Below are 27966 nucleotides of genomic sequence, written 5' to 3'. Positions count from 1 at the left end.
TGCCTGACATGCAGGAGGCATGCCAATAAATATTAATTATTATCATTATCTCCACCATTTTTTTTTTTGAGACAGAGTCTTGCTCTGTCACCCAGGCTGGAGTGCAGTAGTGCTGTCATGGCTCACTGCAACCTCCACCTCCCGAGTTCAACCGATTGTCCTCCTACAGCCTCCCGAGTAGCTGGGATTACAGGCGTGTGCCACCACGCCCAGCTATTTTTTTATATTTTTAGTAGAGATGGAGTTTCACCATGTTGGCCAGGCTGGTTTCCTGACCTCAAGAGATCCTCCTGCCTCTGCCTCCCAAAGTGGTGGGATTACAGGCGTGGGCCACTGTGCCCGGCCCTACATCCTTCCTTACTAACCAAACTGTGCCTGCTCTTTGTGGAAACAGACTGTGCACCCGGGTGTCTCGGTGGGGCTCAGAGAGAGCGTGGCTCCAGCTGGGGCTGGCAGTCACCTGTGCTCAGGAGGGACCAGGGGACCAGTCTGGCAGACTTGAGCAGGAGACCAAAGGAATCTGGAACCCTTGATCAGATCAAGGTGGGTCTTACTCTTAGGTCCAGTGTTTGTCACAACATAACACAGGGCTGTGGCAGTGGGAGAGTGAGGATCATCGGGTCAGAGCATTTGGGCCTGTTGCCCTCCTTAGAGAAGTCACTTGTGCAATTCTGTGAGTTCCTTTAGAACTGTGATGTTGGATGTGGGGACTTCTCAAAGTCGCCAGAATAAAATGTACAATGTGGGTAGTGACTGAGAGCTGGCTGTTGGAGTTGCTGATCAACTTTTCCCCTACATTTTGCAGGGCTGGGGGGACACAATTAGGTGTTCATTTAAAGGCTGGGTGGAGAAGCAGCAGGGTGATTGCACGGCTGGAAGGATGGGTGGGTGTGAGAGAAGGTGGATGGATGGATGGTGGCGATGAGAATGGATGGCTGAATCAGGCCAATGAACAGACGATGCTTGGCTGTCGGCAGGACAGTGAGTGGACAGGGTGGTTAGACGGAGGGGGAGGTATCTTTCCCTGCTCACTGCTTGTCGTCCTTTGCTTTCAGCTTCGGGCCGCAGAGGTGGAGATCAAGGACCTGCAGTCCGAGTTTCAGCTGGAGAAGATCGATTACTTGGCCACCATCCGCCGGCAGGAGCGCGACTCCATGCTCTTGCAGCAGCTGCTGGAGCAGGTGCAGCCCCTGATTCGCAGGGACTGTAACTACAGCAACCTTGAGAAGATTCGGCATGAGTCCTGCTGGGATGAAGATAACGGCTTCTGGAAGATCCCACAGCCCGCCATCATCAAAACCAGCCTCCCAGTAGGTCAGGAGCTTGGCTGGCCCTTGCCCTCCCCACCCTCCTTCACAGTTCACCATCCTGCAGACTGGCAGGGAGCGTGGGCCTCTCCTTGCAGTCTGTGGGTATAGCAGACACGTGACTCTGGGTAGCTGACACATCAGGACTCCGAGAAAGCAGTGTGTTCTGGAGGCAGACAGATGTGGGTTGGAATTCTGGCAGCACCGTTTCCTATGTGACCTTTTTGGGACTTGGTGTCCTCATCCATGAAATGGGGGTGAATAACAGCACCTCTCTTAAAGTTGCTGTGAGGCTTGGAATGTGTTAATAGACCAGGTGCAGTGGCTCATGCCTGTAATCACTTTGGGAGGCTGAAGCTGGTGGATCACTTGAATCCAGGAGTTTGAGACCAGCCTGGCCAACATGGTGAAACCCTGTTTTTAAAAAAGAATACAAAAATTAGCCAGACGTCTAACGTGGTGAAACCCAGTCTCTACTAAAAATATAGAAATTAGCCGGGCGTGGTGGTGGGCGCCTGTAATCCCAATCACTTGGGAAGCTGAGGCAGAAGAATCGCTTGAAGCCGGGAGGCGGAGGTTACAGTGAGCCCAGATTGTGCCATTGCACTCCAGCCTGGGCAACAGAGTGAGACTCTGTCTCAAAAATTAGACAGGCATGGTGGTGCATACCTGTAGTCCCAGCTACTTGGGGGACTGAGGCCGGAGGATTGCTTGAGCTCAGGAAGTCAGGGCTGCAGTGAGCAAAGATCGTGCCCCTGCACTCCAGCTTGGGTGACAAAGTGAGACCCTGTCTCAAAACAAATAACCACCCCCCCAAAACCCAGAAATGTATTAATACACATAAAACCCTTAGAGCAGTGCCTGGCACATAGTGCGTGCTTGCTATGTTGGCATTACCCTAATCAGCATGGTCACTGCTTCATCCATACAACAGCCCTGAGAAGGACTGTTGTAAGGTTTTCTACCCATTTCACATATGAGGACGCAATCTCAGAGGGTCCAGAGTCACGGTCACAGCAGTGAGTGGGAGGACCATTGGTCGAAACCCACAGTTCAGAGTTTTATGCCTGGTTCAACTTCCACTCTTTCTGCTGACCTCCTGTGTGACCTTACAAAGATCACTGTCCCTCTCTGGGCTTCTTTACAAAGAATGGGTTGGATAAGATGACCCTGAAGGCCTTCTCACTTCTGATGAGTCTCAGAGTAAAGCCAGGCATGCTGTGGCTTTCTCTAGCCACGGAGCTGGCTCTGCCCATGTGGGGAGCCCACAGTGCCAGCCAGGAGTCCTCCCTCTTGGTCAGAGTGTTCATCCAGGTCCAAAATCTTGGATGTTTATAGATGGCATTGACACCCTCCCTGCTGAGACCCCAGCCTGCTCCATTTCCCATATGCTCTGGGATGTAGCAGCCTTCCTGTCTGTCTCCACCCTTGCCACAGGCTTCCAAGCCCCTCGCCTGCTGTCTTGCCTGGAGGCTTCTCCGGTATCTGAGCCCGTCTTGCTGTTTCTTAAAATCCTCCCTTGGCTTGGGCTGGGAAGTGTCCTCCCTGTTGAAGCCTGAGCCAGGCCTGACCCCCACCTCCACCCGTGCCCTCTTCTGGGCCTCGCACCAGGCAGCAGTGACTTCAGCTTTTGTTTTCTCATAGCAGTTTCAACTGGGCCACAGAATAAACCAGCCCACAAAACCTCTGCAGCAGACAACAGCGAGCAGAACATGGTGAGGACCCTGGGAGAGGGAGTGGGGCGTTGGGGATGGGAGGGCTTTGCCTGCAGTGCCATGGGTCAGCACTACTGCAGAGAGCTGGTTTTCTACTTTCCTTCCACTTAAGGATTAAAGAAGGGGCCAAGGCTGGATCCTTTTCACGTCCCTCCATTGGCACCTAGACCCTCAACCCCCTCTGGCCCTGATTCAAAGGCACTCACAGTCATAAAGACCGTTCCGGGTGGCCCATCTTGCCAGTGAAGGACAGAGGCTTCAGCCTCAAACCCAGAGGAGAAGCAGCACATTCCGGTTTCCTGGGCCCCAGCTGGTATCCTCAGACCAAAAGGGTCCTCAGAGGGTTCATGAAGCAGTAATTGAGATTCCTGTCACTTTATTTTTCTCTCTCTCATATTCTTTTTTTTTCTTTTTCTAAGCGCAGTGGCAAGAACCTGTCTCCTATATTTTGTGGTGCAACAGAAATGCATCTTATTAAAGCAGGGGTGTTTTCTTTTTTATTTTTGGAGACAGGGTTTCACTTCATCACCCAGTCTGGAGTGCAGTGGCATGATCTTGGCTCACTGCAACCTTCACCTCCTGGGTTCAAGTGGTTCTCGTGCCTCAGCCTTCTGAGTAGCTGAGATTACAGGCACCCACCTCCATGCCTGACTAATTTCTGTATTTTTAGTAGAAAAAGGGTTTTACTACATTGGCCAGGCTGGTCTCAAACTCCTGGCCTCATGATCTGCCTGCCTTGGACTCCCCAAGTATTGGGATTATAGGCATGAGCCACTGTGCCTGGCCAAGCAGAGGTATTTTCAGGGAAACTCTTCAAGTTTGTTAACTTAGCTGGGAGCTGCTGTCCCCAGCAGCCACAAAAGGTTTAGACAGAAGGGCACCAGCAGGGGTCCACTTGGCATGGCCTGGTCATCAAGGGCTGGATTGCAGGCACAGCTTCCACGACACAAGCCCATGAACAATGATGTGAAAGTTGTTATTTACAGAGCCTCAGGGTAGGCAGAGCCACCAGAGAGGGACCCAGGCAGCTGGACCCCCTGCTGGTGTCCTTGTGTCTGGGCCTCTGGCAGCTGCTGGGGACAGTAGCTACAAGCTAAGTTAATAGAGAAACTCAGAGTTTTGTTCAAAACAAGGGGTCAGCAAACTTTTTCTCTAAAGGACCTGACCATAAATATTTTGGGCTTTGTGAACCACATGGTTTCTGTCACAGCCACTCAACTCTGCCACTGTAAAACAGCCCCAGGTAATACACAAATGAATGGTGTTTCGATAAAACTTTATTTACAAAAACAGTTGCAGACCAGATTTGGTCTGTTTGCCATAATTAGTTGATTCTACCTTAAGCCATTACAAATATTTCAGAAAACCCACGTAGAATATACCTTTATAGTTATGATAAGGCCACTCCTAGGCCAATGAATTCCAACCAAATATCTCTGGCTGAGCAACTCAGGCTGCAAGGGGCCACTCATGCTGGTCTAAAGTTTGACTGGCAGCTTCTCAAAAAAGGGCAAGTTGCTGCCAGGAAAAAAGACATTCTTAATTTGGGACCACAAAGAGGTTATGTCAGAATGCTTTCAGCTCCAAGTGATAGGGAGATGCCAAAGCAAACAATCATGAGAAAAACAGGGAATTTTTTAGTTCATATAAATGGACCAGTTTCAGGCATGGCTGGATCTAGGGGCTGAAACAGTTGGGGTCTGTGTCTGTCTTCACCTGTTGTTCCTTCTTCCCTTGGTATGCTAGCTGCAGGCTTTCTCCATATGGCTGGGAGGATGGCTGCTAGCGATTGGTGATCCAAAAGGAAGAGAGGCCTGGTTTGTTAAAGCAACTGTCCCCAGTCGTTTTGGCACCAGGGACCAGTTTCGTGGAAGACAATTTTCCCACAGACTGGGACAGCTAGGGGGTCGGATAGTTTCAGGATGATTCAAGTGCATTACATTTAATGTGGACTTCATTTCTATTAGTATTACATTGTAATATGAAATGAAATAATGATACAACTCACCATAATGTAGAATCAGTGGGAGCTCTGAGTTTGTTTTTCTGCAACTAGATGGCCCCATCTTGGGGTGATGGGAGGCAGTGACATCATCAGGCATTAGATTCTCGTAAGGAGCATGCAACCTGGGTTCCTCACATGCACGTTCAGAATAGGGTTCCCGCTCCTCTGAGAATCTGATGCCGCTGCTGATCTGACAGGAGGCGGAGCTCAGGCAATAACTGGAGTGATGGGGAGCAGCTGTAAATACAGACAAAGCTTCACTTGCTCACCTGTTGCTCACTTCCTGCTGTGCAGCCCAGTTCCTAACAGGCCATGGCCTGGGGTTGGAGACCATTGTCTTAAAGAATCCTTAAACTACAGCTTGGGGAGAGATTCCGATTGGCTCTGCCTGGGTCATGGGCCTACTCTTGGACCAATTACTGTGTTTAGGAAGATGTGGTTCTGTGATTGGTGCAGTCTGGGTCACATGTCCAGCTGTGTAGCAAGCGGCTGGGAGTCCCACATAGTATTGGGCACTATGAATGCTCACTCCACTGGAACCATCAAGTGGGAGGACAATTCCCTGAAAAAGATTTAGACTGAAGAAAACAAGTTCCACGATAGTGGTGAAAAATAATAGCCCTTGGTGATAAAAAGATTAGGATTCCAGTTCTAATGATCACAAATGCACCGGGGAGCCAAGGAATTCTATGAGCACGTTGTGATAGATTTGGGGTTTGTGCATCACCCTGGCCCCTGTGGGAACTGGCAGGACACCCTGTTTTGAGCTTTGTAGGATGGAATAAGGCCCTTCCCATCTCAAGGAAGGGGGTTCAGGTGCAGGCTTGGCTACAGACTGTGACTCCCCGGCCAGAGCGGCCTGGGATCCCACCCATGAGTCCAGGGTCTATGGTGTGGGATGCACCAGAGTGGGCAGAGCCTGCTCCAGCCCTGTGACAACCTGGAGGCGGCTTGGGGTGGCCCCCACTGCCCCAGGATGCCAGAGGCTGCTGAGCCCTGTGCCAGGGGCACAAACGAGGGGGGTGACCATGGGCATCTGCATCTCAGCAGGAGGAGGACCGCTACAGACTCATGCTCAGTCGGAGCAACAGTGAAAACATCGCCAGCAACTACTTCCGGTCTAAGCGGGCCAGCCAGATCCTCAACACGGACGCCAGGAAGAGCCTCAGTGAGTATCCCTCATTCACTGAAGGGACAGTGAGGGGACAGCCCCTCCCCTGCCCCCACCCTCTCCACGTAGCTGGGAGAGGCATGAAGGGGGTAGTTTTGAAGTCAGACCTGGGTTCAGAAATTCCTTTCCCTCTCGGAGCCTCAGTTTCCTTAGCTACAAAATGAGGAGGGTAACACCAACTTCTCAGGATTAGGTGAGACGAGGTGCAGAAACGCCCAGCCCGGGGCCTGGTGTTCAATACAGAGTCTCCTCTTTGCTCCACTCCTGTCTCCCCTGGCACTCAGTGCATGGCTCAGGGGCCTGGCTGGGGATGCCTGGGTTTAGTTCTCACTAGTTACACGCCAGCTTCCTGGCAAGTCACACACCAGCATTGTGACTTCTTCCACATGAAGACTGACTTCACTTATCAAGGGCCATAAATGCAAAACACGCTTTTAAAACTTAAGCATTACTTCATTTTCTGTGCTTTTAAACTGAAAGCAAAGCCCACAGAGCTTCCAATAAAATAGCAATAAAAAGCAAATCTTGGTCAGGCAAGGTAGCTGATGGCTATAATCCCAGCACTTTGACAGGCTGAGGCGGGTGGATCACTTGAGGCCAGGAGTTCAAGACCAGCCTGGCCAACATGGGGAAACCCTGTCTACTAAAAATACAAAATTAGCCAGTCTGTAGTGGCACATGCCTGTAGTCCCAGCTACTCGGGAGGCTGAGGCAGGAGAATAGCTTGAACCCAGGAGGCAGAGGTTGCAGTGACCTGAGACTGTGCCACTGCACTCCAGCCTGGGTGACAGTGAGACTTTGTCTCAAAAAAAGAGTAAATTTTAGTTCCATATATTGAGGTTATTTAGGAGATAGAATGGGTAGAGTTGAGGAATGGGGGGGCGGGGTGGAAATAGGATTAATTGAGTGCCTGGCATTGTGCCCATGTAGCAGATGAGGAAACTGAGGCTCAGAGATGAAGCAGCTTCTCTGAGGTAATAGGAAGCAGTGGAGCTGGGCTTTGAACCCAGGCTTGCCTGGCTTGAGATCAGGCTTTGGGAAGCCCCAACTCCCAGCCCAGCCCCTTTGGATGCCAACATAGTTGCTAGGTGTCAGACCTCAGCCAGAGCAGCTTCGCAGAGCCTGGGGTCCCAGCTGCTGGGCAGGAGGGAGGGAGTGGGGTGGGCCAGGCTCCCCACCCTCCCCACTGGGGCATTTTCTCTCCGTCCCCGCTCTCCTGACTTACCAGCACCTCTGCCCCTCTTCTCCACAGCATATCACAACTCGCCACCAGGCCTCGGCTGCCCACTCAGCAACAACCCTGCCATCCCCCCTACTCAGGCCCCTGAAATGCCCCAGCCCCGGCCCTTCCGCCTCGAGTCCCTCGACATCCCTTTCACCAAGGCCAAGCGTAAGAAAAGCAAAAACAACTTTGGCAGTGAGCCTCTGTGAGCACAGCTGCCCGCTGTTGCCTGCCTTATAGGCTTCTAGAGACTGCCAGGCCCTCCCAGGGCAGCCCCAGCCAGGCCTCCCTCCCACCCCCCACACAGTGCTCTGGGGCCCGAGGGCTCCTTTAGCCCTGGGAATACACATTGCCTTCCCTGTTCCCCAGAGAGCCCACCTGTGCCTGGGGCAGGAGCCCCTTGGAGGCTGGACTGTCCTCCTTAGAGAGGCCTGCACCATGTCAGTGTTTCTGTCTGCTCACCTGCCACTGAGCCCACCAACCATGCCCACCAGTGTTGGCCTTTGCCTCAAAGCCTCGGAGCTGCTTCATGGCCTTCACCAGCCCTGATGGAGTGGGCAGCAACTGCCACGTGAAGGAAGCTCAGTATCAGCTGGGAAGGAACTGTGCCTCTGTCTGACTGGCCCCACTTCCTGAGAACTGCCTCGACCCGTGGGGTGGCACAGGGGTCCCACAGCAGCTCTTCCTGCACTGCCCACCCCTGGCTGGACTGTGGCCCAGGGAAGGCGACTCCACATTAAACTGACCAATAAACTGCTTTTAAGACAAGCTCCCCTTCTCTTACCCTCTGACAGTGTCACTTGGGGCCCCTCCCTGCCATTGTGGCCTGGCTGCCCCAGGGAAGCTCTTTCTGGAACAAGGGTCCTTTGCCTGGGACCTCCAGGGTTTCTGCAGCTCCCTACAATTGTGAGTACATTCTTCTGGGAAGAGTTTCTGGATTTTCATTAGATTCTCGAAGAATCTGTGACCCAGGAAAGCAGACCCCTCGCTGTGGAAAATAGGGCCATGTCTCCCTGAGGTCAGAAAAGGGCCCAGGTTTTGACAGTCCTGGGGGCTGTGCTGGGACTGGGTGTCCTGACATAGCCAGAAATGAAACCAGGCCACCCTGTTTGTGCCCACATAGGGGGCTACCTAGGACACAGCCCTCCCCTTGCCCACAGTATCCCAGGCCTGTCCTGTGGGGGCACCCCACTATCTAAGGGAAAAGGCTTGGCCTTTGGCACAGTCCTGGAACCTCATTTCACTCTGAGCCTCATCTGTGAAATGGGGTAACGCTCGCCTCATAGGGTTAATGTGAAGATTAAATGAGATAGTACTTAAAGCACACCTCATAGGGTTAATGTGAAGATTAAATGAGATAGGATGTAAAGCTCCTGGGGCATAGCAGGTCTCTGTGTTAGTCCTCCTCCTCCCTATTTCGTATCAGTTTCCACAAGCCATATGCCTGGGCCAAGGAGCTCACACTCTTGAGAAGCTGGGGTGGGGGTGCTTGGACAACCATAGAGATGTCTAGCCACAGGCAGGCGGCAGTGCGTCCTGAGTCAGAGCAGGTGAGATCAGGACTTTAAAAAATTATTTTTTTGAGAGAGTCTCGCTCTGTTGCCCAGGCTGGAGCACAGCTGTTCAGAGGTTTAAGATGGGGGTGTAAGGAGGGCGCTTCTGGTGGAGAGCACTGCAAAGCAAAAGGCAGGAGGTGTGGAACTCAGGGTGTTAAAGGCTGGGCCATTCCTGTTCCATGGAAGCCCTGAGCAAGGACTGAGAGGGGATGAGGCTGCTGAGATGAGTGGAGGTGGCGACCTGAGAGCGAAGAGCCCTGGGGTGTCCCTGAGCTGTGACAGACTCCTAAAAAGTTTAACACCATTGGCTCTGAATTAGAGGTGGGTCGATGTGGTACTGTGTCAAGGGTGGAAGGGCTAGTCTTGGGAGCAGGTATTAGGGTGCAGGAGCCAGGGGCCAGAGGCTTAACTTGGAGCGGAGCCAGTGGGAATGGAGAGCAAGTCGAGTCGTTAAGAAGATGCATGGAGGGAGGTTTTGATTTTTGCCCCATTCTTGGGTTGGTGGACACGTGTCAGAAAGGAACTGCTACCATCTCTCTACAATTGCTGTCACCATTGGCCTGAGGATTGTGGTTGGGACACAGAGGACAGTGGAAGCCTTGAAGCTGCGTGTGGTAGTTTTTACTTAGACCCTTGGTGGACAAAGGCAGCTCTGAGGTGACCGGGGTGGCTTCTGTATTAACGTAAAGAGTTGAGAGCCCACGTTACTGGATGGATGTTCAGTCTGGCCCGGCGCTAAGTGCTTCACAATCTGCCTTGTTCCTCCCAAGAGCCCAGAGATGAGATAATTAGATGGCTGTTCCTAAGGCATACAGATATGCAGCGGAGCTGAACCTCGTCCTTAGCCCTGTTTACAGCCAGGGAAACCGTCCTGGAGAGAAGTGCAATGCCCGAGTAACAGCTAGTGAGGGATGCAGCTTGGAAACTGAACCATTGCTAGGCCAGTCCACTGCCCATCCACAGTCTCCAGCGTGGGCCACCGAGCTGGGCAGGACCGGGCAGGCCCATCCGTGCCATGGCCCCTGGAGCCGCGAGCGGCAGGGACGAGGCTCCAAGTGCCCTGGCCCTGATCTTATTCTTCCAACCCCTCCTCCCTAGAGATGGTGGGGGTGAGGCCCAGTTTCTGGCCCCGAGCCTTCCCAGGCCCAGCGAAGATCCCGCCAGCGAGGAGATGGCTCCACACCCTGTCCAGGACGCGACGATCAAGCCTAGGGAAGACACACTTCAGCCGGAAGCGGGCTCCGGACTAGGGGCGGGAGGCCGGCCTGGGCGCCCCAAAGGGCGCTCGACCTCGTTGATTGGCCGAGGCTGCAGAGCTGTCGCTCTAGGATTGAGCCTTTTCTTTAGGGAGGCGGGGCCTTGATCCACTCCCACCAATACGGTTCAAGGTATCCGCCACCCACCAGGACACTTCCGGTGGTGCTCTCTGCTCCCTACCGTCAAAGCTCCGGCTCTGGAGGCCCAGCTCCGTCGTGTGTCTATCACTTCCGGGTGGTGCTCCACGGCCACGAGCCGCGATTGGGCTACCGTAGACGGGGTACTTCCGGTGTCCAGGTGCTGGGTTCTTTGGCAGGAGGAGGAAGATGGAGCCCAGCACCGCGGCCCGGGCTTGGGCCCACTTTTGGCTGCTGCTGCCGTTGCTTGGCGCAGTTTGCGCTAGCGGACCCCGCACCTTAGTGCTGCTGGACAACCTCAACCTGCGGGAGACTCATTCGCTTTTCTTCCGGAGTCTGAAGGGTGAGAGCGGGGTCCGAGGGGGCGGCGTGTGGGGGCCTGGGGTTGGAACGGCATTGACCACTCTCCCTCCCACTCCCTTTCCGGGAGCAGGTCGCCCAGGTCTGGCCTGCCGCTTGGGGTGCGGGTCCGCGATGTCTGCAGCAGGGGTTTCCCTTCGCATCCAATCTTCCTCAACTACCTGTGTTTTTCTTGTCCAGACCGGGGCTTTGAGCTCACATTCAAGACCGCTGATGACCCCAGCCTCTCTCTCATTAAGTATGGGGAATTCCTCTATGACAATCTCATCATTTTCTCCCCCTCGGTAGAAGGTAAGGGCTCCACGTCGCCCCTAGCACTGGGATTCGAGACCTGGGACTGATGGGTTGCTTTCTTCTGGTTCTTGGCATGTCCTGGGTCATAGGATGGGTTGCCACTCCTGAGCGCTGCTACCAGAGAAGAGGAAAATGTTAATTTCTGACCTGAGCCCAGTAGGGGCCATCTTTCTAAAAGACACAGCTAAGGATTGTGGGGTTAAGTGTTGCTGTAGACCAGGGAACCCAGGGCCCTGCTGCTCTACCGAGAAGGGAGTTTACTCTGTAAAGGGCCTGATAGAAAGATGGAAAGCTCCTGGGTTGGGTTTGCCTGGGTGGAAAAAGGAAATGGCCTGTTATTAATGTGGATTGCTATAAAGAAGCATTGTGCATTGTGGCAGTTGATCTTAAAAATTCAGATAGATTCATAGTCTCGGGCTGAAAAAAGAGGCTTAGCAATTATCTACTACCCCATCCCTCCTCCCATTTGAGGCTGGGTAGATACATCCAGCAGCCTAGAAGAGGGCTATTCAACAGAATGAATATCTTGGCCAGATTATCCAGTTTATACTTGAGTATTCCTGTTTTATGAGGCAATCCAATCCACCACTGTACAATTCTGTTAAGAAGTTCTTATATTAAACAAATATTGTCTCTTGCTTTATTTTATTCTTATGCTCTCCAGCACCTTAGATAAAAAAATCTAATGCTTGTCCGGCTTGGAGGCATAGCCTTCAAATAATCATAGCTTGTTTGGTTGTTTCTTCTCCAGACTGAACATCCCCAGCTACTTTGGCCATTTCTCTTTGGCCATACTTTTTTGATGAGCATATTAGTCATTCTCTTCTTTATTTGCTTCAGTTTATCTTTTTCTCAAAAGACACAAGTTTTCCTTGTCTGGGTAAGACAGAACCACCTTCCTCCCTTCAGTTGATGAAGCTTAGGAAGTTCTTCATTGGTGTCCTTTTTTTTTTTCTTTTTTGAGACAGAGTCTCTCTCTGTTGCCCAGGCTGGAGTGCAGTGGCACAATCTCAGCTCACTGCAACCTCCGCCTCCTGGGTTCAAGCCATTCTGTGCCTCAGCCTCCTGAGTAGCTGGGATTACAGGTGCCTGCCACCACACCTGGCTAATTTTTTTTGTATTTTCAGTAGAGACGAAGTTTCACCATCTTGGCCAGGCTGGTCTTGAACTCCTGACCTTGTGATCCACGCCTCGGCCTCCCAAAGTGTTGGGATTACGGATTACAGGCGTGAGCCACTGTGCCCAGCATTTTTTTTTTTTTTTTGAGATAGCGTCATTGCACTCTTCAGGACGAGTGCAATGGTGTGATCATGGCTCGCTGCAGCCTCCATCTCCCAGGCTCAAGTCCTCCCTCCTCAGCCTCCTGAATAACTGGGACTGAATAACTGGGATGCGGCTTCTTTATTCTCCGTAGTTCACTTGAGATTCGGTTTGCCAAATCCCTGAAGTATTTTCCTAGGTTGCTGTCACTTAACTGTGTTACTCCCAACTCCCTTGCAACATGTGCTTTTGGAATTGGCTTTTTGAAGGCAGGAGTAGTTAGGTAGATGTCACCCCAAATTGGTACAAGTTGAAAGCTTCAGATGACTGGGCAGGTGAATGGAGCCTTCAGTGCAGTAGCTGGTGTTCGCCAAGTTTTTACTGTGTTTGAAACTTTGAAATAGATACCATACAGTGGACTGGGTGAGACCTTAAGGACAGGGAGTCTGCCCTTGAGGAATTCTTTCAGTCTGTTTTTGAGGAAATAAAAATAAAGGCTTGAAATGAGTTACCAAACCCTGTGCCAGGGTGTAAGATGAAGTGGAGGCACTGTCGGCTCGTATAGGTTGGAAGGAAAGCAGCAGTGAATGAGACTGATCGGGAGAGGGCTGACAGAGGATACTGTTGGTGTGAGAAACGGCAGAGAGGGTAAAACAGTGTTTCCCAAACTTTAGTCATTTGCATACGTCCTTCATGATTTTTACCATATTATATATCTCCTGTGCTAATAACTACCTAATATTTGTCTTCAAATTGACCTGCTTTAAAAAAAAAAAAAAAAAGGCTAGGTACAATAGCTTATCCCTGTAATCCCATCACTTTGGGAGGCCAAGGCAGAAGAATTGCTTGAGTCCAGGAGTTTGAGACCAGCCTGGGCAACATAGTGAAACCTCGTCTGTACAAAAAGTGAAGAAAATTAGCCAGGCGTGGTGGTGCATGCCTGTAGTCCCAGCTTCTGGGGAAGCTGAGGTGGGAGGATTGCTGAGCCCTGGTGGTCAAGGCTGCAGTGAGCTGAGATCATGCCAACTGCACTCCAGCCTGGGTGGCAGAGCAAGACCCTGTCTCAAAAAAAATAGAAACCGAAAAACTAAAAATGTCATTTTAAAAGGGAACCAATAGTGAACCCAGAATCACTACTGAAAATGGAAATCCAGTGTCGTCACTCGATGTACGTAGAAGGTAACTATAAATAGAATAAAAACAACACCCTTAAGTTCTAGCCAGATACTGCTGCCTGCTGAAGGCTTTAAACCTGAGATTCCCTCTTGAAAAAGGAGATTAGCAAGCATTACAAGTTCTAACATCTAGTATCAAACTAAGACATTCTCTTTGATGGAGAAAGCTAGAAAAATAAGGAAGGAGAGTAACTCTCTCTGAGATTGAAAGTTATTTAAAGCCCGGTTCCTGCATTGCTGTTGCCACTTTTTCTGCCTCTGGTGGAGTGGGTTCCACACTTCGGAAGGTGCTGCTGCGAAAATCCTCTCAGGCATTCCTGGGGAAAGGCTGCAGGGTAGGGTTCACAGTGGGGTTTGGTGTCTGCTCCCAGGGCCCTGCTTTGGTCCCGTGACCGCCATCATCATCACCCTGTCAGGTGTGTGAGTGCTGGCCTGGCTGCCCTCTCCATGCCCCAGTGACTTCTTTGCCCTCACTGGCATTGGAAGGCTCCCAGGTCACTGGCAGTCATGGCTACAAGGGAAGAAATTTTCAGCGCATTTTCTGTACCTGGGAGAAACTAGATCCTTGTTGTAGATGGGGAAATAGGTTCAGAAGAGTGAAGGGATTTGCCTAGTTTTTTTTGTTTTTTTTTTTTGAGATGGAGTTTTGCTCTTGTTGCCCAGGTTGGAGTGCAATGCGTGATCTCAGCTCACCGCAATCTCTGCTTCCGGGGTTCAAGCGATTCTCCTGCCTCAGCCTCCAAGTAGCTGGGATTACAGGCATGTGCCACCACGCTTGGCTAATTTTTTTTGTATTTTTAGTAGAGACGGGGTTTCTCCATGTTGGTCAGGCTTGGTCTCAAACTCCCGACCTCAGGTGATCTGCCCACCTCAGCCTCCCAAAGTGTTGGAATTATAGGCGTGAGCCACTGTACCTGCGGGATTTGCCTGGTTTTAACCCCAGGTGGTCTCAATTTCAAAGCCCGTGTTCTGTCTACTCTATAAAAGTTTCTCAGCAGGTGCATCCTTGACGTTTCAGACTGGATGATTTTTTACAGTGAGGCTGTCCTGCATACTGTAGCGTGTTCAGCAGTGTCCTGGGCCTCGGCCCACTAATGCCAGTAGCCACCTCCCTGTTACTGTGACAGTGAAGAAATGTCTCCGGACATTGCTCTGAGGGGTGGAATCGCCCAAGATTGCAAACCACTGCACTGTGCCGTAGGCTGCTTTTGGAATGTCTAGGACTGCCTGGCCTCTCCGAAGGAGAGTGGAGAGATGGCTTTTTGAATGTAGCACGAGAGGTAGAGGTAGAAAAAACGGGAGTCTCTGAGTATGCCTGAAGGTCATTTAAGGCGCTTTTTATTTTCTGCTGAAGATTATCCCTCAAAAACAGGGCTCTTCTCATATTTAGATCTTTACGAAGTCATTTGATGGACTCATTTCCACCTGCTACTGGGGGTCTAATGACACACTTCTGTGTCCAGTCTTAGTAAATTGTTACATCCATCATTCCGCTTGTTCAGCCAGACTCCTTGGCGTCGTTCTAACGCCCCGTAGAACCATCAGCAGGCCCTGCGGCTGCGCCATCAGAAGGCATGGAGGCCTGCCACTCCTCCCTCCATTTCTGCTCCAAGGCTGGCTCAGCATTCTTCACTGCCTAGATTTTCACAGTGGCCTTCTCACCCATCACCACGGCCACTCTTACCCTCAAACCCTAGTCTCTAACCCATCGCCAGGATCGTCCTTGAAAAACAGGAATGAGATCCTGCCAGGATCCTGCTGGGAATCCTCTGGTGGCTCCCCATGGTAGAGCCTCGTGTGGGGTGCAGGGCCCTGTGCAGCCTGTGCCCTCACTTCACCCAGGCTTGCCTCCTGCTGCTCACTCCTGTCTCTCTAGCTAAGCTGCCCTGGGCCCCTTGCTGGTGACCATGTCCACCCACCTCGGGGACTTTGCACCTGGTGTTTGCTATGCTGGGAATCCTCTTACCCCACAGACTGCCTGGCTCATGCTTACATCTCAGATGCCACTTGTCAGGTCTTCCCTGAAAAACCTTTGCCTAAGAGCTCCCTTCCCACATTGTCCACTTTGTTTTTCTTCTCGGCTCACAGGAATTCCTTATTTAGTGAGTAAATGGATTACTGAGACTCCCTTCATGACCTTAGGTTCAACATCAGAGTACCCTTCGGGGAGACTCTGGAGCCTTAATAGCCCTACCCAGTGCTAGTTTTAGAAGCTTATGGCAGTAGTCACATGACCCAATTAATTGACCAAAAAAGGATAGGATCTCACAGTTACAAATATTACAAATTAATGAGCCCTTCTGGTGATCACTTTTTATAAAGCAGTGTACTGGGTGGCTCTGTTGTGGATGTCAGGATAGAATCTGTAGGATTCATAGGGGAAAAATGGACTCATGCCAGACCAGGGAGTCCTGGTGTCGAGTGATGGCATCACCCGGAGATTCAGAAGTGCTCTTCCTCAAACCATTTAGACGGAGTGGAATTGACAGGCTCTGGAAACTGGCTGCAGTCATCAATGTCACTAGCATGAAAGGTGCAGGTGATGAGGTTGACCCAAGCTGTTTCATGAAATATGGGCAGTGCGACATGCCCAAATGCATATTTCCTGTGTGACTTGAAATACACACAGCTTGCTTGACCAGTGTTAGTAGATGTTTGACTGTTTTCTCCAAACCTCCAGAAGTTTCTAAGTCTAAGCCATCATTTTGAGTCTTCACGCTGGGAGGATGGCCCTTTCTGGGATGTGGTGTGGGAAGCCTCTTCCTTATTGTGGCCTCCAAAGGGTGCTTCTCTGCCAGTGATCATGGCTGCTCTGCCCTTCCTGTCCCCTCCCTGCCAGTGTCAGAGGAGCAGAGAGAGGAGACCTGTGGGTCACTGTGTCTGGTACCTGCTTTCAGATTTTGGAGGCAACATCAACGTGGAGACCATCAGTGCCTTTATTGACGGTGGAGGCAGTGTGCTGGTAGCTGCCAGCTCAGACATTGGTGAGTCCAACCTGGGAGGTTCTGGTGCTTTCTACTCTTCCAGGGAGTTGGAGAGATTTACAAACAGAAGCTGTCAAATTAGCATTGACTGGGTGGGCCTTAGCTTGCGAGTCAGTGAGGGAACTGTTACATCAGTCCAGATTCTGACTCCTGGAGGCAGAATAGCATGCTGCTGTCCAGGGCTCCGTTTAGGGCTGCTGGGCACTGGGGCTGACTGGCAGAGAGGGAGTCACAAGGAAGCCAGGATACTTGGCCCAAGGCCCCCTGTAAGGGCTTAGCCAGGTGTCTTTTGGGTCTGTGCAGGTGACCCTCTGCGAGAGCTGGGTAGTGAGTGTGGGATCGAGTTTGACGAGGAGAAAACGGCTGTCATTGACCATCACAACTATGACATCTCAGACCTCGGCCAGGTAAGCAGGCTGTCACCTTCCAGGTTTCAGGCACATATGGCAAAACTTGGCTTAGCCAAAAACTAAGAGGGAGTGAGCAGGTACTCCCTGGCTTGGGGAGCCTTTTCCTCACCACCCTGCTTTCTGCCTGCTCTTTGCAGCATACGCTCATCGTGGCTGACACTGAGAACCTGCTGAAGGCCCCAACCATCGTGGGGAAATCATCTCTAAATCCCATCCTCTTTCGAGGTGTTGGGTGCGTGAGTAGGGAGAGGCCAGCAGAAACCTGGGGGAAGAAGGGGTCACTTAATTTTTTTTTTTTGGGAATTCAAGCTAGAATTATTTGGGGGTATATAAATGAGATTTATTTATTATATTAAGCCAAGGCCAAGTGCAGTGACTCACTCCTGTAATCCCGGCACTTTGGGAGGCCTAGGCAGGAGGATCACTTGACTCCAGGAGTTGGGAGACCAGCCTGGGCAACATAGTGAGACCTTCTCTCTTAAAAAAAAAAAGTTGGCCGGGCATGGTGGCTCACACCTGTAATCCCAACACTTTGGGATGCTGAGGTGGGCAGATCACCTGAGGTCAGGAGTTGGAGACCAGCCTTGCCAATATGGTGAAACCCTGTCTCTACTAAAAATAAAAATTAGCCAGGCGTGGTGGTATGTGCCTGTAGTTTGAGCTACTCAGGAGGCCAAGGCAGGAGAATCGCATGAACCCAGGAGGCAGAGGTTACAGTGAGTCAAGATCGTGCCACTGCAGTCTAGCCTGGGGGACACAGTGAGATCTGTCTCAAAAAAAAAAAAAAAAGTCAAACTCCATTTTTATAGCAAGACAAGAGCTAAGTGGTTGGCAGTTAAGAAAAAAGGATTCATTCCTGGGACGAACTGGCTTGGGGATCCCCTGTCCTTGGGCTCAGTTCCTGGGGCCAGTGCTGGGCTGCTCTTGTCCTGCTACAGGATGGTGGCCGATCCTGATAACCCTTTGGTGTTGGACATCCTCACGGGCTCTTCCACCTCTTACTCCTTCTTCCCAGACAAGCCTATCACCCAGGTAAGGGCCTCACAGCCTTGAGGCTTCAAAATAAGAATGAAACAGAACAGCACATTTGGCTGAGGCAGAGGAAATGACTGGTTGGTGGGGTGTGGCATGGGCAGAAGCCCTGTGGTCTCAGGCTCCCCTTCAGGTAGGGCCAGGGTTGTTTTGGTCTGGCCCGCTGTCCTCTTGCTCAGGAGGCGCGGCAACTCTTCCCTTACTTGGAACCGCTTGGGTAACAACCTCGTTCTGTTCCCAGTATCCGCATGCAGTGGGGAAGAACACTCTCCTCATTGCTGGGCTCCAAGCCAGGAACAATGCCCGAGTCATCTTCAGTGGCTCCCTTGACTTCTTCAGCGACACCTTCTTCAACTCAGCAGTGCAGAAGGCCACGCCCGGCTCCCAGAGGTAACTGCCGGGAGACTTAGGGGCTGGGGATCTAGGTGGTTTGGTCTGTGTACATGGGGAGGACTCAGAAGGGGGAGGAGGAGGCTTTTAGCTAAAAGTGTCAGAGGCTGAGTGTTTCAGGTGCTGTCAGATTATTTCAGGACTTTATTGCTATATTGCTGGTATTGACACTTCCAATTTTCTTTTTCCCTTTTTTTTTTTTTGAGACGGAGTCTTGCTCTGTTGCCCAGGCTGGAGTGCAGTGACGTGATCTCGGCTCACTGCAACCTCCGCCTCCTGGGTTCAGGTGATTCTGCCTCAGCCTCCCAAGTAGCTGGAATTACAGGTATCCACCACCATGCCTGGCTAATTTTTTTGTATTTTTAGTAGACACAGGGTTTCATCATATGGGCCAGGCTGGTCTCAAACTCCTGACCTTGTGATCCACCCGCCCCAGCCTCCCAAAGTGCTGGGATTACAGGCATGAGCCACCACGCCCGGCCGGCACTTCCAGTTTTCTAAAGTAGTAGTGCCTTATCTTGAGGTCTGTAACCCCTGACCTCCACTGTTGCTTTTCGAAAATTGTGTTTGTTGTGCAAATGACACCCAGCGCAGCACCCCCCATATCTTTTCATTTGTTCCTGTGTTCCCTTTAACTGTGGGTCCCTAGGTGCCCAAGGCCTACAGGCAGAACTTCGCTAGGGCACTGTCATGGTGGACGTTAGTGTCCTGCCCGTCAGGCACCACTGGAAAGAAGGTGGCTCTGGTGCCCAGACTTCTCCTGTTTCCCTCCTGCAGGTATTCCCAGACAGGCAACTATGAGCTAGCTGTGGCCCTCTCCCGCTGGGTGTTCAAGGAGGAGGGTGTCCTCCGTGTGGGGCCTGTGTCCCATCATCGGGTGGGCGAGACAGCCCCACCCAATGCCTACACTGTCACTGACCTAGTGGTAAGAGGTGCTTGGGGTGTGAGGGCCCCAGGGTTCTGCCAAGCTGATGGAGCTCAGCTCAGAAGTACTTATTGAATATTTCTGTGTTGGCCTAAAGGGCATAAATAAAGATGAATAAGTTAATCCCTACACCTAAGCAGGCCAGGTGAGATGCAGAGCCTGGTACGAAAACTGATTGGGAGCACTTCTGAAGAGGTGTGTGTATTTGCTGTAGGCGGCAGCAGTGGGAAGGGCTTCACTGATTAACTCGGCCCAGGAAGTTGGATTTACAAGAGAAACAACATTTCAGTTAGGTCATTAGGATGAGTTTGTTAGGTGAGAGAAAGCGAATATGGAAACATGAATGCTTGAAAGTGTCTGGCACATTCTGAGTCAGGAGGGTGGCTGGGTCCAGACTTCGATGGGCCATGAATGCTGTGCGAAGGAATCTGGGCCTGCGAAGAAGAGGCAGAGCTGCTGTGTCAGGGGCATTAACCTTGCTGAGGAGAAAGACTGGTTACCGATCAGGGCTGGGTAGCAGGGGCATCTGCAGGTCTTCTGAACTCCTGGGCATTCCTGCCGTGCGCACTGGGTGGGAATTAAGTGCAGCTCTGCCTGCATGTGGTGGCACGCCTCCAGTCATGGCCAGCCCTGGCTAACCCGGCCTTTTATCTCAGGAGTACAGCATCGTGATCCAGCAGCTCTCAAATGGCAAATGGGTCCCCTTTGACGGTGATGACATTCAGTTGGAATTCGTCCGCATTGATCCTTTTGTGAGGACCTTCCTGAAGAAGAAAGGTGAGTGCAGCTCCTCCACGAGGATGCTGCCGGAAACTGCCCCGGGCCTCGCTTGATCTCCAGAGGCCCAACTGGGAAACACTCTGGGAAACCCTCCCGGCTGTTCGTATTGGTTCTTCCGCAGGTGGCAAATACAGCGTTCAGTTCAAGTTGCCTGATGTGTACGGTGTATTCCAGTTTAAAGTGGATTACAATCGGCTAGGCTACACACACCTGTACTCTTCCACTCAGGTAAGCACAGGTGACAGTCCCTGTTTTCAGCTAGCATGTGCCCTGCCCAGGCTCTACAGCGGCCAGGGCCTGCCACCTCTGTCCTCCTGCAGGTATCCGTGCGGCCACTCCAGCACACACAGTACGAGCGCTTCATCCCTTCAGCCTACCCCTACTACGCCAGCGCCTTCTCTATGATGCTGGGGCTCTTCATCTTCAGCATCGTCTTCTTGCACATGAAGGAGAAGGAGAAATCCGACTGAGGGGCCAGAGGCCTGGGACTCTATACCGTGTAGGAATGGGGAGGGGGGTTGGTGGCTTTTGTTTTGCTTTGTTTAAAGCCACGGGGAAATGGCACAACTTTACCTCTGTGGGAGATGCGACACTCAGAGCCAAGGGATGGGAGTCAGGGGATAATTTTTATGTAAGTTTTTCCACTTTGAATTGCCAAGTGGCATTTTTTCATATGTGAAGTCACTCTCATTTCTAAAATAGAGACGTTGCCCTCAAACTTCACCTGGCCCCTGTCCTGCTTTGCTTACGGTTGGGGATGCGGGTGCCGTTTGGTGATGACTGACTGACTGGATACAAAATCCTAAGTGGCTTTGTGAAATTTTGCCTAAGACTGGACTGTCTTTAACTGTGAAATGATGGTGCTTCCTAAGGTCTCCTCAAAGGATACAAGAAAGCTGCTAGTAGACCGAGGGGTGGGACTCTCTGAAATGGGAAATCTAGAAATATAGAGCCAGGTAAGAGAAGGCTCAACGGCTCGGTGGAAGAGAACCTTAACTGCATGTTCACCTTACTGCATGTCCACCTTGCTTTGTTTAGGCAATAGCCATGTTCTAAAAATCATGTATAAAGTTATATGTGAAATCTTTTCCCCAATGTTGATACCTGCCCACAAAATGTTCTCACCTTCAGCATATAAGATCATTCTTAAAACTATTCGGTTCAAGGCACATACGTCATCTGCAGTTGTAAATTTGCATTTAATATTTCACAATTCCTGTAAGAGATGCTAGTCAGAAGGGAAACCCTCAAGTTTAAATCCCCACACTTACTGCTCATCAGTCACCTTCGCTATGTGGGATTAATTCAGTAGCTGGTCCAGAATGCACAGCTTGGGAACACAGAGGATCCTACCTCCCAAGCCTCGCGTGAACATTTCCCACTCCTGTAACTAAATGTGCTGACCCATGCTTGATGGCTGCCTTTGTCCAGGTGGCAAATGCAGACATGCTACGCTGCCTCCTTCAAACAAGTTCCTCGTGTTAGGGGCAAAGGTCACAGCCAAACTCTGCTACTGACAGCCAGTGCCTTGGCCTGGATCCTCTCTGCTGTGGATGCAGGCCTACCCCCCTCAGTCCAGCCTCCTCTAATACAACAGCTTGGCCACTAACTTTTCAGACGTCTGAGGACAGGGCAAGGGTTGAAGACAGGGCTTTGAAGTCTGCAATCAAGCCTGAGTTACCTTCCTGACCATTGAAGAGAATGCATTCCTTCGGCTTCCTACACAGGGATAAGCTTACTACATATATATATATATATATATATATATTTTTTTTTTTCCATCATGGGCGCACAAACAGACCTAGTGATCAGTTCGCTTTAAAAAAAAATATTTTTTTGTAGAGTTAGGTTCTTCAAATTCATCTAGACCAGAGGTTGGCAAACTGGTGTGTGGGCCTATCTAGCCTGCAACCTGTATATGGCTTGCGAGCTAAAAATGGTCCTTACATTTTTAAATGGTTGAAAAGACTAGTGACACATGGAAATCAAACATCAGTGTCCATCAATAAAGCTCTCCTGGCACCCAGCCACACTTACTACGTGCTCAGGGTTGCTTTTGTGCCACAAGGAAGACTAGCTGTCACAACCTGAAAGGTGGCTAACTCCTGGTTTATACCAATTTCTTCATTTTACAGGCAAGAAAACTTAAGTCCACACAGGTTATAAGATTCATCCCAAATTGCTCAGCTAGAGTTAGCGGCTGCAGACTGAACTGTGACTCAGGTTCTTCCATTTGCCAAGCCTGAGGCCTTCTCTTTGGCTAACCAACCCTCTCTGCGCCATCTTGTCTCCTGACTCCCACCCTCACTACTCACAGACCATCACGACACAGAGGCTGCCAAGTTCTTCTTTTAGTAATTCACCAGGCTCCATGCAGGACATCACAGGGCTGCCCTCCACGAGCAGAGGAGGAGGGCTGCCTGGCAGAGCGCTTCACACTCCAGGTTAGCCAGAAAGAGCATCTTCATTTTTGTTTCCACGCAACACTTCGCTGTGAGCCTGTTGGCCAACAAAGTGGCGGCCGATTGTTGGAGGAGCCAGCCAACCATCTTGTCTAACTTCAGATTCTTCAGGGGTAGAATACGTTCACCCCAGAGGCTTAGATGAAGCACATTTGCGGCTACTCGGGCAGATGGTCTCTGCAACAGGAAGGGAAGCTGAAGCTACAACATCTGTTAACACGGTCTCAACCCAAAGCCTGTTTTGTTAGTGAGGGTCTTCCTTTCTCTGGCCCCAATCCAATTCTTCCTCTACCCTATCTCCTACTGATGTCCTTTACTCAGGTGACAAATACTGCCTGCCCCTTACCCATGCTCCAAGCTTTTCCACGTGTACACCTCTGCATGGGACGGCATGCTTGTTGGAATAGCCTTTCCTCCTGGTGGAAAGCCCAGTGCCTCTTGTGCTGTCTGGTCCCTTTAAGTTGTCTCTCATCATTTTATAACTGGTTGCAGTTTCTAACCTTCACTGTGCACCTACTGTGACCAAGATAAGCAGGCCACGTACAGGGAATGGTTAACAGAGTGGCAGAACAGTGCTGGGATGCAGGTATGGCCTAGCTCTTTGCACTAAGCCTGCCCCTGAGCCAGCTGCCACTCCAATTATGGCTTCAGATAGGTCTGCCTTTGCATTCCTTTATATTAATTTCACAGTGTCCACATCTGCTCTCAGAAGATGTTTCTCATCTATCTCTCTGATCAGTTCTCAGCTGTTTCCATGAGCTACATCTCCATTAAACATTTCTTGGCTGGGTGCGGTGGCTCACGCCTGTAATCCCATCACTTGGGGAGGCCCAGGCGGGTGGATCACCTGAGGTTAGGAGTTTGAGACCAGCCTGGCCAACATGGTGAAACCCCGTCTCTACTAAAAAAAATACAAAAATTAGCTTGGCATGGTGGCGGCCACCTGTAATCCCAGCTACTTGGGAGGCTGAGGCAGGAGAATTGCTTGAACCCAGGAGGTGGAGGCTGCAGTGAGCCAAGATAGTGCCATTGCACTCCAGCCTGGATGACAGAGCAAGACTCCATTTCAAAAAAAACCCAAAATTTCTCAAAAATACATCCTTTTTTTGAGACAGAGTCTTGCTCTGTCACCCAGGAGTGCAGTGGTGTGATCTTGGTTCACTGCAACCTCTGCTTCCCAGGTTCAAGAGATTCTCCTGCCTCAGCCTCCCGAGTAGCTGGGATTATAGGCATGCGCCACGACACCTGGCTAATTTTTGTATTTTTAGTAAAGACGGGGTTTTACCACGTTGGCCACGCTAGTCTGGAACTCTTGGTCTCAAGTGGTTTGCCTGCCTCGGCCTCCCAAAGTGCTGGGATTATAGGCCACCATACCTGGCCTCTGAACAACTTTTTAAGCAACTAACAAAGCCACAGGAGTTGAACTACTAGGACTCTCCCTATGATGTGGTGGCTAGCACTCCTACTTCTATCTACATTAAAATCTGTTTTTTATTCTCCTATGACTAGGCTTTACCTTCCACATTCCTAACACAGAGGCTCTGTCACCACGGTGCTGGCCCAAACCTAATCTTTGCTCTGGAACGAGAACTGAGGTTTCCGCCCACACTGTCCTCTTGAAGCCGGGGACAATCTCACCTTGCTGGCCTCTCGCTGGAGCAGTGCCCTCACCAGTTGTCTAGCATCTGGAGGCACCAACTCGGGCAGTGCAGGTAGCTGAGCCTCTTGGTAGCTGCGGCTTTCAAGGTGGGCCTTACCCTGGCCGTAGAAGGGATTGACAAGCCCGAAGATTTCATAGGCAATGGCTCCTACTGCCCAGGCATCAGCCTTGCTGTAGTCAATCACTGCCCTGGGGCCAGGACGGGCTGTGGACACCTGCTCAGAAGCAATGGGTGAGACGTTATGCTGGTTGCGTGTCTAACCTTTTCTGTTGTTCTTGAGGAGTCTTGCTATGTTGCCCAGGCTAGAGTGCAATGGTGCAATCTCGGCTCACTGCAACCTCTGCCTCCTGGGTTCAAGCCATTCTCCTACCTCAGCCTCCTGAGTAGCTGGGATTATAGGCGTGTGCAACCACACCCAGTTTCGTATTTTTAATAGACAGGATTTCACCATGTTGGTCAGGCTGGTCTCAAACTCCTGACCTTGTGATCTGCCCGCCTCGGCCTCCCAAAGTGCTGGGATTACAGGCGTGAGCCACCACACCTGGCCGTATGTCTAACCTTTTCATGCCCTGCACGTCATCTGATTCATGGCTAATCTGAACTCTGTCCCAAGGAACCTGGAGCTTGAGTGAGCTGCGGCTCAGACCCAGAAGGGTCTACTTAGACTGCCTGGTTCATGTGACAGGACTCGCTTTGCCTGGGATATGAGGGAAGGCTGAAGGAAAGCAAAGTGGCAGGGAAGGAACTTGTACCAAATTATGGGTCAGAAAAGATGCAGGTGCTGGGTAATCATAAGGCATCAAGTCTCATTCTGTACTCAGTGGAAGCATGGGTGAAGGGCTGCCAATAGCACATGCCGTGCTCAGAACTCACCTCTGGGGCCATCAGGCAGCCGTTTCCGCCCCGATCCACATACCAGCTGCTGAAGGGCAAATGCAGGCCGATGTTCTCATCAGCCAGGCAGCAGCCAAAATCTGTGATCACCAGCCAGGGGCAGCCATCTGGGAAGGAGCAAGCAGAGCTAAGTGGCCAATTCTCCTCCCTTCCTTCCCTCTGAGAGGCCCTAGTATGTCCCTACTAAAGCCACCAGCAAGACATGGCTGATGGGCTAACAGCTCAGTGTTGGCCCCAGAGCGCAGGCTAACAAGGCCTGAGAGCAGATCAGAAAGGCCTGCTGTGTGACCATGGAAATGCCTCCAGGAAGCATGGGCTGCAAAATCCCCAGGCAAAGGACTGTGTAAGAGCATGACTCAATTGAAATCATGTTCTAGTAACTGGAGCTGTCCCCAAGACCAAAGGAGCTGAAGCTTGGCTCAAATGATCTCCAAGGGCCCTTATATCCCAAGAGACTTTGATTTGAATTTGAAACCCCAAATCCAAACCTAAGAACCAGGTGCATTAAGAATCAGTTATTGCTGGGTGTGGTGGCTCACGCCTGTAATCTCAGCACTTTGGGAGGCTGAGGCAGTGGATCACCTAAGGTCAGGAGTTCGAGACCAGCCTGGCCAACATGGTGAAACCCCATCTCTACTATAAAAAAACTAGCTAGGCATGTTGGCGTGTGCCTGTAATCCCAGCTACTCGGGAGGCTGAGACAAGAGAATCACTTACACTTGGGAGGTGGAGGTTGTAGTAAGCTGAGATGGCACCACTGCCCTCCAGCTTGGGCAAGAGAGTGAGACTCCGTCTCAAAAAAAAAAAGGGCCAGGCATGGTGGCTCACACCTGTAATTCCAGCACTTTGGGAGGCCGAGGCGGTTGGATCACTGGAGATCAGGAGTTTGAGACCAGCCTGACCAACATGGAGAAACCCTATCTCTACTAAAAATACAAAATTAGCCGGGGCTGGTGGTGCATGCCTGTAATCCCAGCTACTCGGGAGGCTGAGGCAGGAGAATCTCTTGAACCTGGGAGGTGGAGGTTGTGGTGAGCCGAGATTGTGCCATTGAACCCCAGCCTGGGCAACAAGAGGGAAACTATGTCTCAATAAATAATAATAATAAAAAAAAGAATCAGTTATTTAGTTATTTGTAAAACAGTCCATACAAAGTTCCTTTAAAAAGCTAGTTCCCAGCCGAGCACAGTGGTTCACGCCTGTAATCCCAACACTTTGGAGGCTGAGGGGGCTAAATCACTTGAGGCCAGGTGTTTGAGACCAGCCTGGCCAGCGGTGAAACCCCATCTGTACTAAAAATACAAAAGTTAGCTGGGCGTGGTGGCACATGCCTATAATCCCAGCTACTCGGGAGGCTAAGGCACGAGAATTGCTTGAACCTGGGAGGCAGAGGTTGCAGTGAGCTCACTGCTCTCCGGCCTGGGTGACAAAGCAAGACTCTGTCTCAATAAATAAATAAATAAATGAAATTAAAGCCAGTTCATCTAATCATTTAATTATTTTAAATCTTCTAGTTCAGTGCTCACTTCGGCAGCACATATACTAAAATTAGAAAGATACAGAGATTTGCATGGCCCCTGAATCTTTAAAATTTTTTTGAAAAAAGGAATGTAGTAAAAATTTAAATATTCTAGTTCAAAAATTTATCAGATGTATGAACCTCCTTTACAGGTTTCCTAGGCAAGTGGCCATTCGGCTTCTACTTGAATGCTTCCAGTGGTGGGCAACTCATTTCCAGAGGCAACTGGGCTTACATTTGGACAGATTTCACTGTTTGAAAATTTATTAATATTTTTGAGACAGCATCTCACTCTGTCGCCAGGCTACAGTGCCGTCGCACAATCTCAGCTCACTGTAACCTCTGCCTCCTGGGTTCAAGTGATTCTCCTGCCTCAGCCTCCTGAGTAGCCGGGACTACAGGCACGTGCCACCATGCCCAGCTAAGTTTTATATTTTTAGTAGAGACAGGGTTTCACCATGTTGGCCGGGATGGTCCTGATCTCTTGACCCCGTGATCCGCCCGCTTCGCCCTCCCAAAATGCTGTGATTACAGGCGTGAGCCACTTGCACCCAGCCAAAAATTATTTTTTTATAATAAGCTGAAGTCTACTTCTCTTTTACTTTATTATTTTTTATTATTTTTTTGAGACAGGGTGTCACTCTGCTGCCCAGGCTGGAGTACAGTGGCACATTCATAGCTCACTGCAGACTCTGAAGTACTAGGCACAAGTGAGCCTCCTACCTCAGCCTTCCAAGTAGCTGGGGCTACAGGTGCATGCCACCATGCCTGGCTAACTTTTTTTTTGGCTAATTATTATTATTATTATTATTATTTTTTGTAGAGCAGGGATCTCACTATGTTTCCCAGGCTGGTCTCAAACTCCTGGCCTCAAGCAGTCCTTCCACCTCAGTCTCCCAAAGTATTGGGATTAAAGGTGTGAGCCACTGTGCCTGTCCTCTTTATTTAACTATGAAAACTTGCAGCACTGAAGTTCTTGTTCTGTAAGTGGGCAACAGAAAGGAACTTGGGAACTGCTGTCTCTCTGCAAAGACAGAACAAAAATCCCCATTCTGAGGGAGAGATTGCTAACCTCTCATGTACACAGCTAAATGAAGACACGACTTAGAACACACAACCAGAGAGGACCTAAAGAGTTGGTCCTAAATGCTCCCGACCTACCCCCTAGTGCCCCTGGAGAATGCTAATGGTGCAGCAGGTTCCTACCTGGGTCCAGCTCCACGAGGATGTTGTCAGATTTCAAGTCTCTGTGCGCGATGCCCTGTTGAACCAGATGGTCCACGCCTTCCAGCAGCTGCAGCATCATCATGGTGGCGAGGCGGGGGCTGGGTGTGTTCGTGCGAAGGTACTGGCGCAGGGTACAGGGATAGCTGGTGGAGAGGGGACAGGGCCGCTGGCTACCGAATGCTGACAACTCCTAATAGCCCTTTTTTTTTTTTTTTTTTTTTTG

General features: G+C 50.7%; 3 protein-coding genes and 1 non-coding gene across 8 annotated transcripts in view; 3 read left to right on the top strand and 1 right to left on the bottom strand.

The window, feature by feature from the left end:
- Nucleotides 1–8185, top strand: part of KIF17 (kinesin family member 17) — a 46719-nt gene extending 38534 nt beyond the window's left edge. The window contains exons 12-15 of one of the 4 annotated variants that reach the window (XM_017506531.2): nt 1056–1314; nt 2955–3022; nt 6078–6195; nt 7451–8185. In XM_017506531.2, coding sequence (XP_017362020.1) covers nt 1056–1314; nt 2955–3022; nt 6078–6195; nt 7451–7629 — 624 coding nt within the window. In that variant the 3' untranslated portion in view covers nt 7630–8185. Of the gene's footprint in view, nt 1–560; nt 995–1055; nt 1315–2951; nt 3023–6077; nt 6196–7450 lie in introns of those variants that run through there. The other 3 variants (XM_017506522.2, XM_037730496.1, XM_037730500.1) reach the window with 3 other exon arrangements.
- A 2181-nt stretch (nt 8186–10366) lies between these two features.
- Nucleotides 10367–20703, top strand: DDOST (dolichyl-diphosphooligosaccharide--protein glycosyltransferase non-catalytic subunit). The gene is made up of 11 exons (XM_017506517.2): nt 10367–10713; nt 10911–11021; nt 16357–16443; nt 16747–16850; nt 16991–17085; nt 17792–17885; nt 18127–18275; nt 19053–19200; nt 19857–19977; nt 20102–20208; nt 20301–20703. Exons 1-11 carry the CDS (start codon nt 10560–10562, stop codon nt 20448–20450), a joined length of 1320 nt encoding a protein of 439 aa, XP_017362006.1. The 5' UTR covers nt 10367–10559; the 3' UTR covers nt 20451–20703.
- Nucleotides 20704–21160: 457 nt separating this feature from the next.
- LOC108287839 (serine/threonine-protein kinase PINK1, mitochondrial) overlaps nt 21161–27966 on the bottom strand; it is an 18503-nt gene continuing 11697 nt past the window's right edge. The window contains exons 5-8 of one of the 2 annotated variants that reach the window (XM_017506486.2): nt 27723–27886; nt 24977–25104; nt 24081–24317; nt 21161–22619 (exon numbers count right to left, since the gene is read on the bottom strand). In XM_017506486.2, the coding sequence (XP_017361975.1) occupies nt 22362–22619; nt 24081–24317; nt 24977–25104; nt 27723–27886 (787 nt within the window). In that variant the 3' untranslated portion in view covers nt 21161–22361. The remainder of the gene's footprint in view (nt 22620–24080; nt 24318–24976; nt 25105–27722; nt 27887–27966) is intronic. The other variant, XM_017506506.2, reaches the window with a different exon arrangement.
- Nucleotides 26516–26620, top strand: LOC119468054. Its single transcript, XR_005196680.1, has one exon. It is a non-coding gene; the product is annotated as a U6 spliceosomal RNA (small nuclear RNA).

This window comes from Cebus imitator, unplaced genomic scaffold, assembly GCF_001604975.1.
Source record: "Cebus imitator isolate Cc_AM_T3 unplaced genomic scaffold, Cebus_imitator-1.0 Scaffold15, whole genome shotgun sequence".
Classification (NCBI taxonomy): domain Eukaryota; kingdom Metazoa; phylum Chordata; class Mammalia; order Primates; family Cebidae; genus Cebus; species Cebus imitator.
The sequence above is the reverse complement of the archived record's forward strand: the minus strand, read 5'-3'. Positions and strand labels throughout refer to the sequence as shown.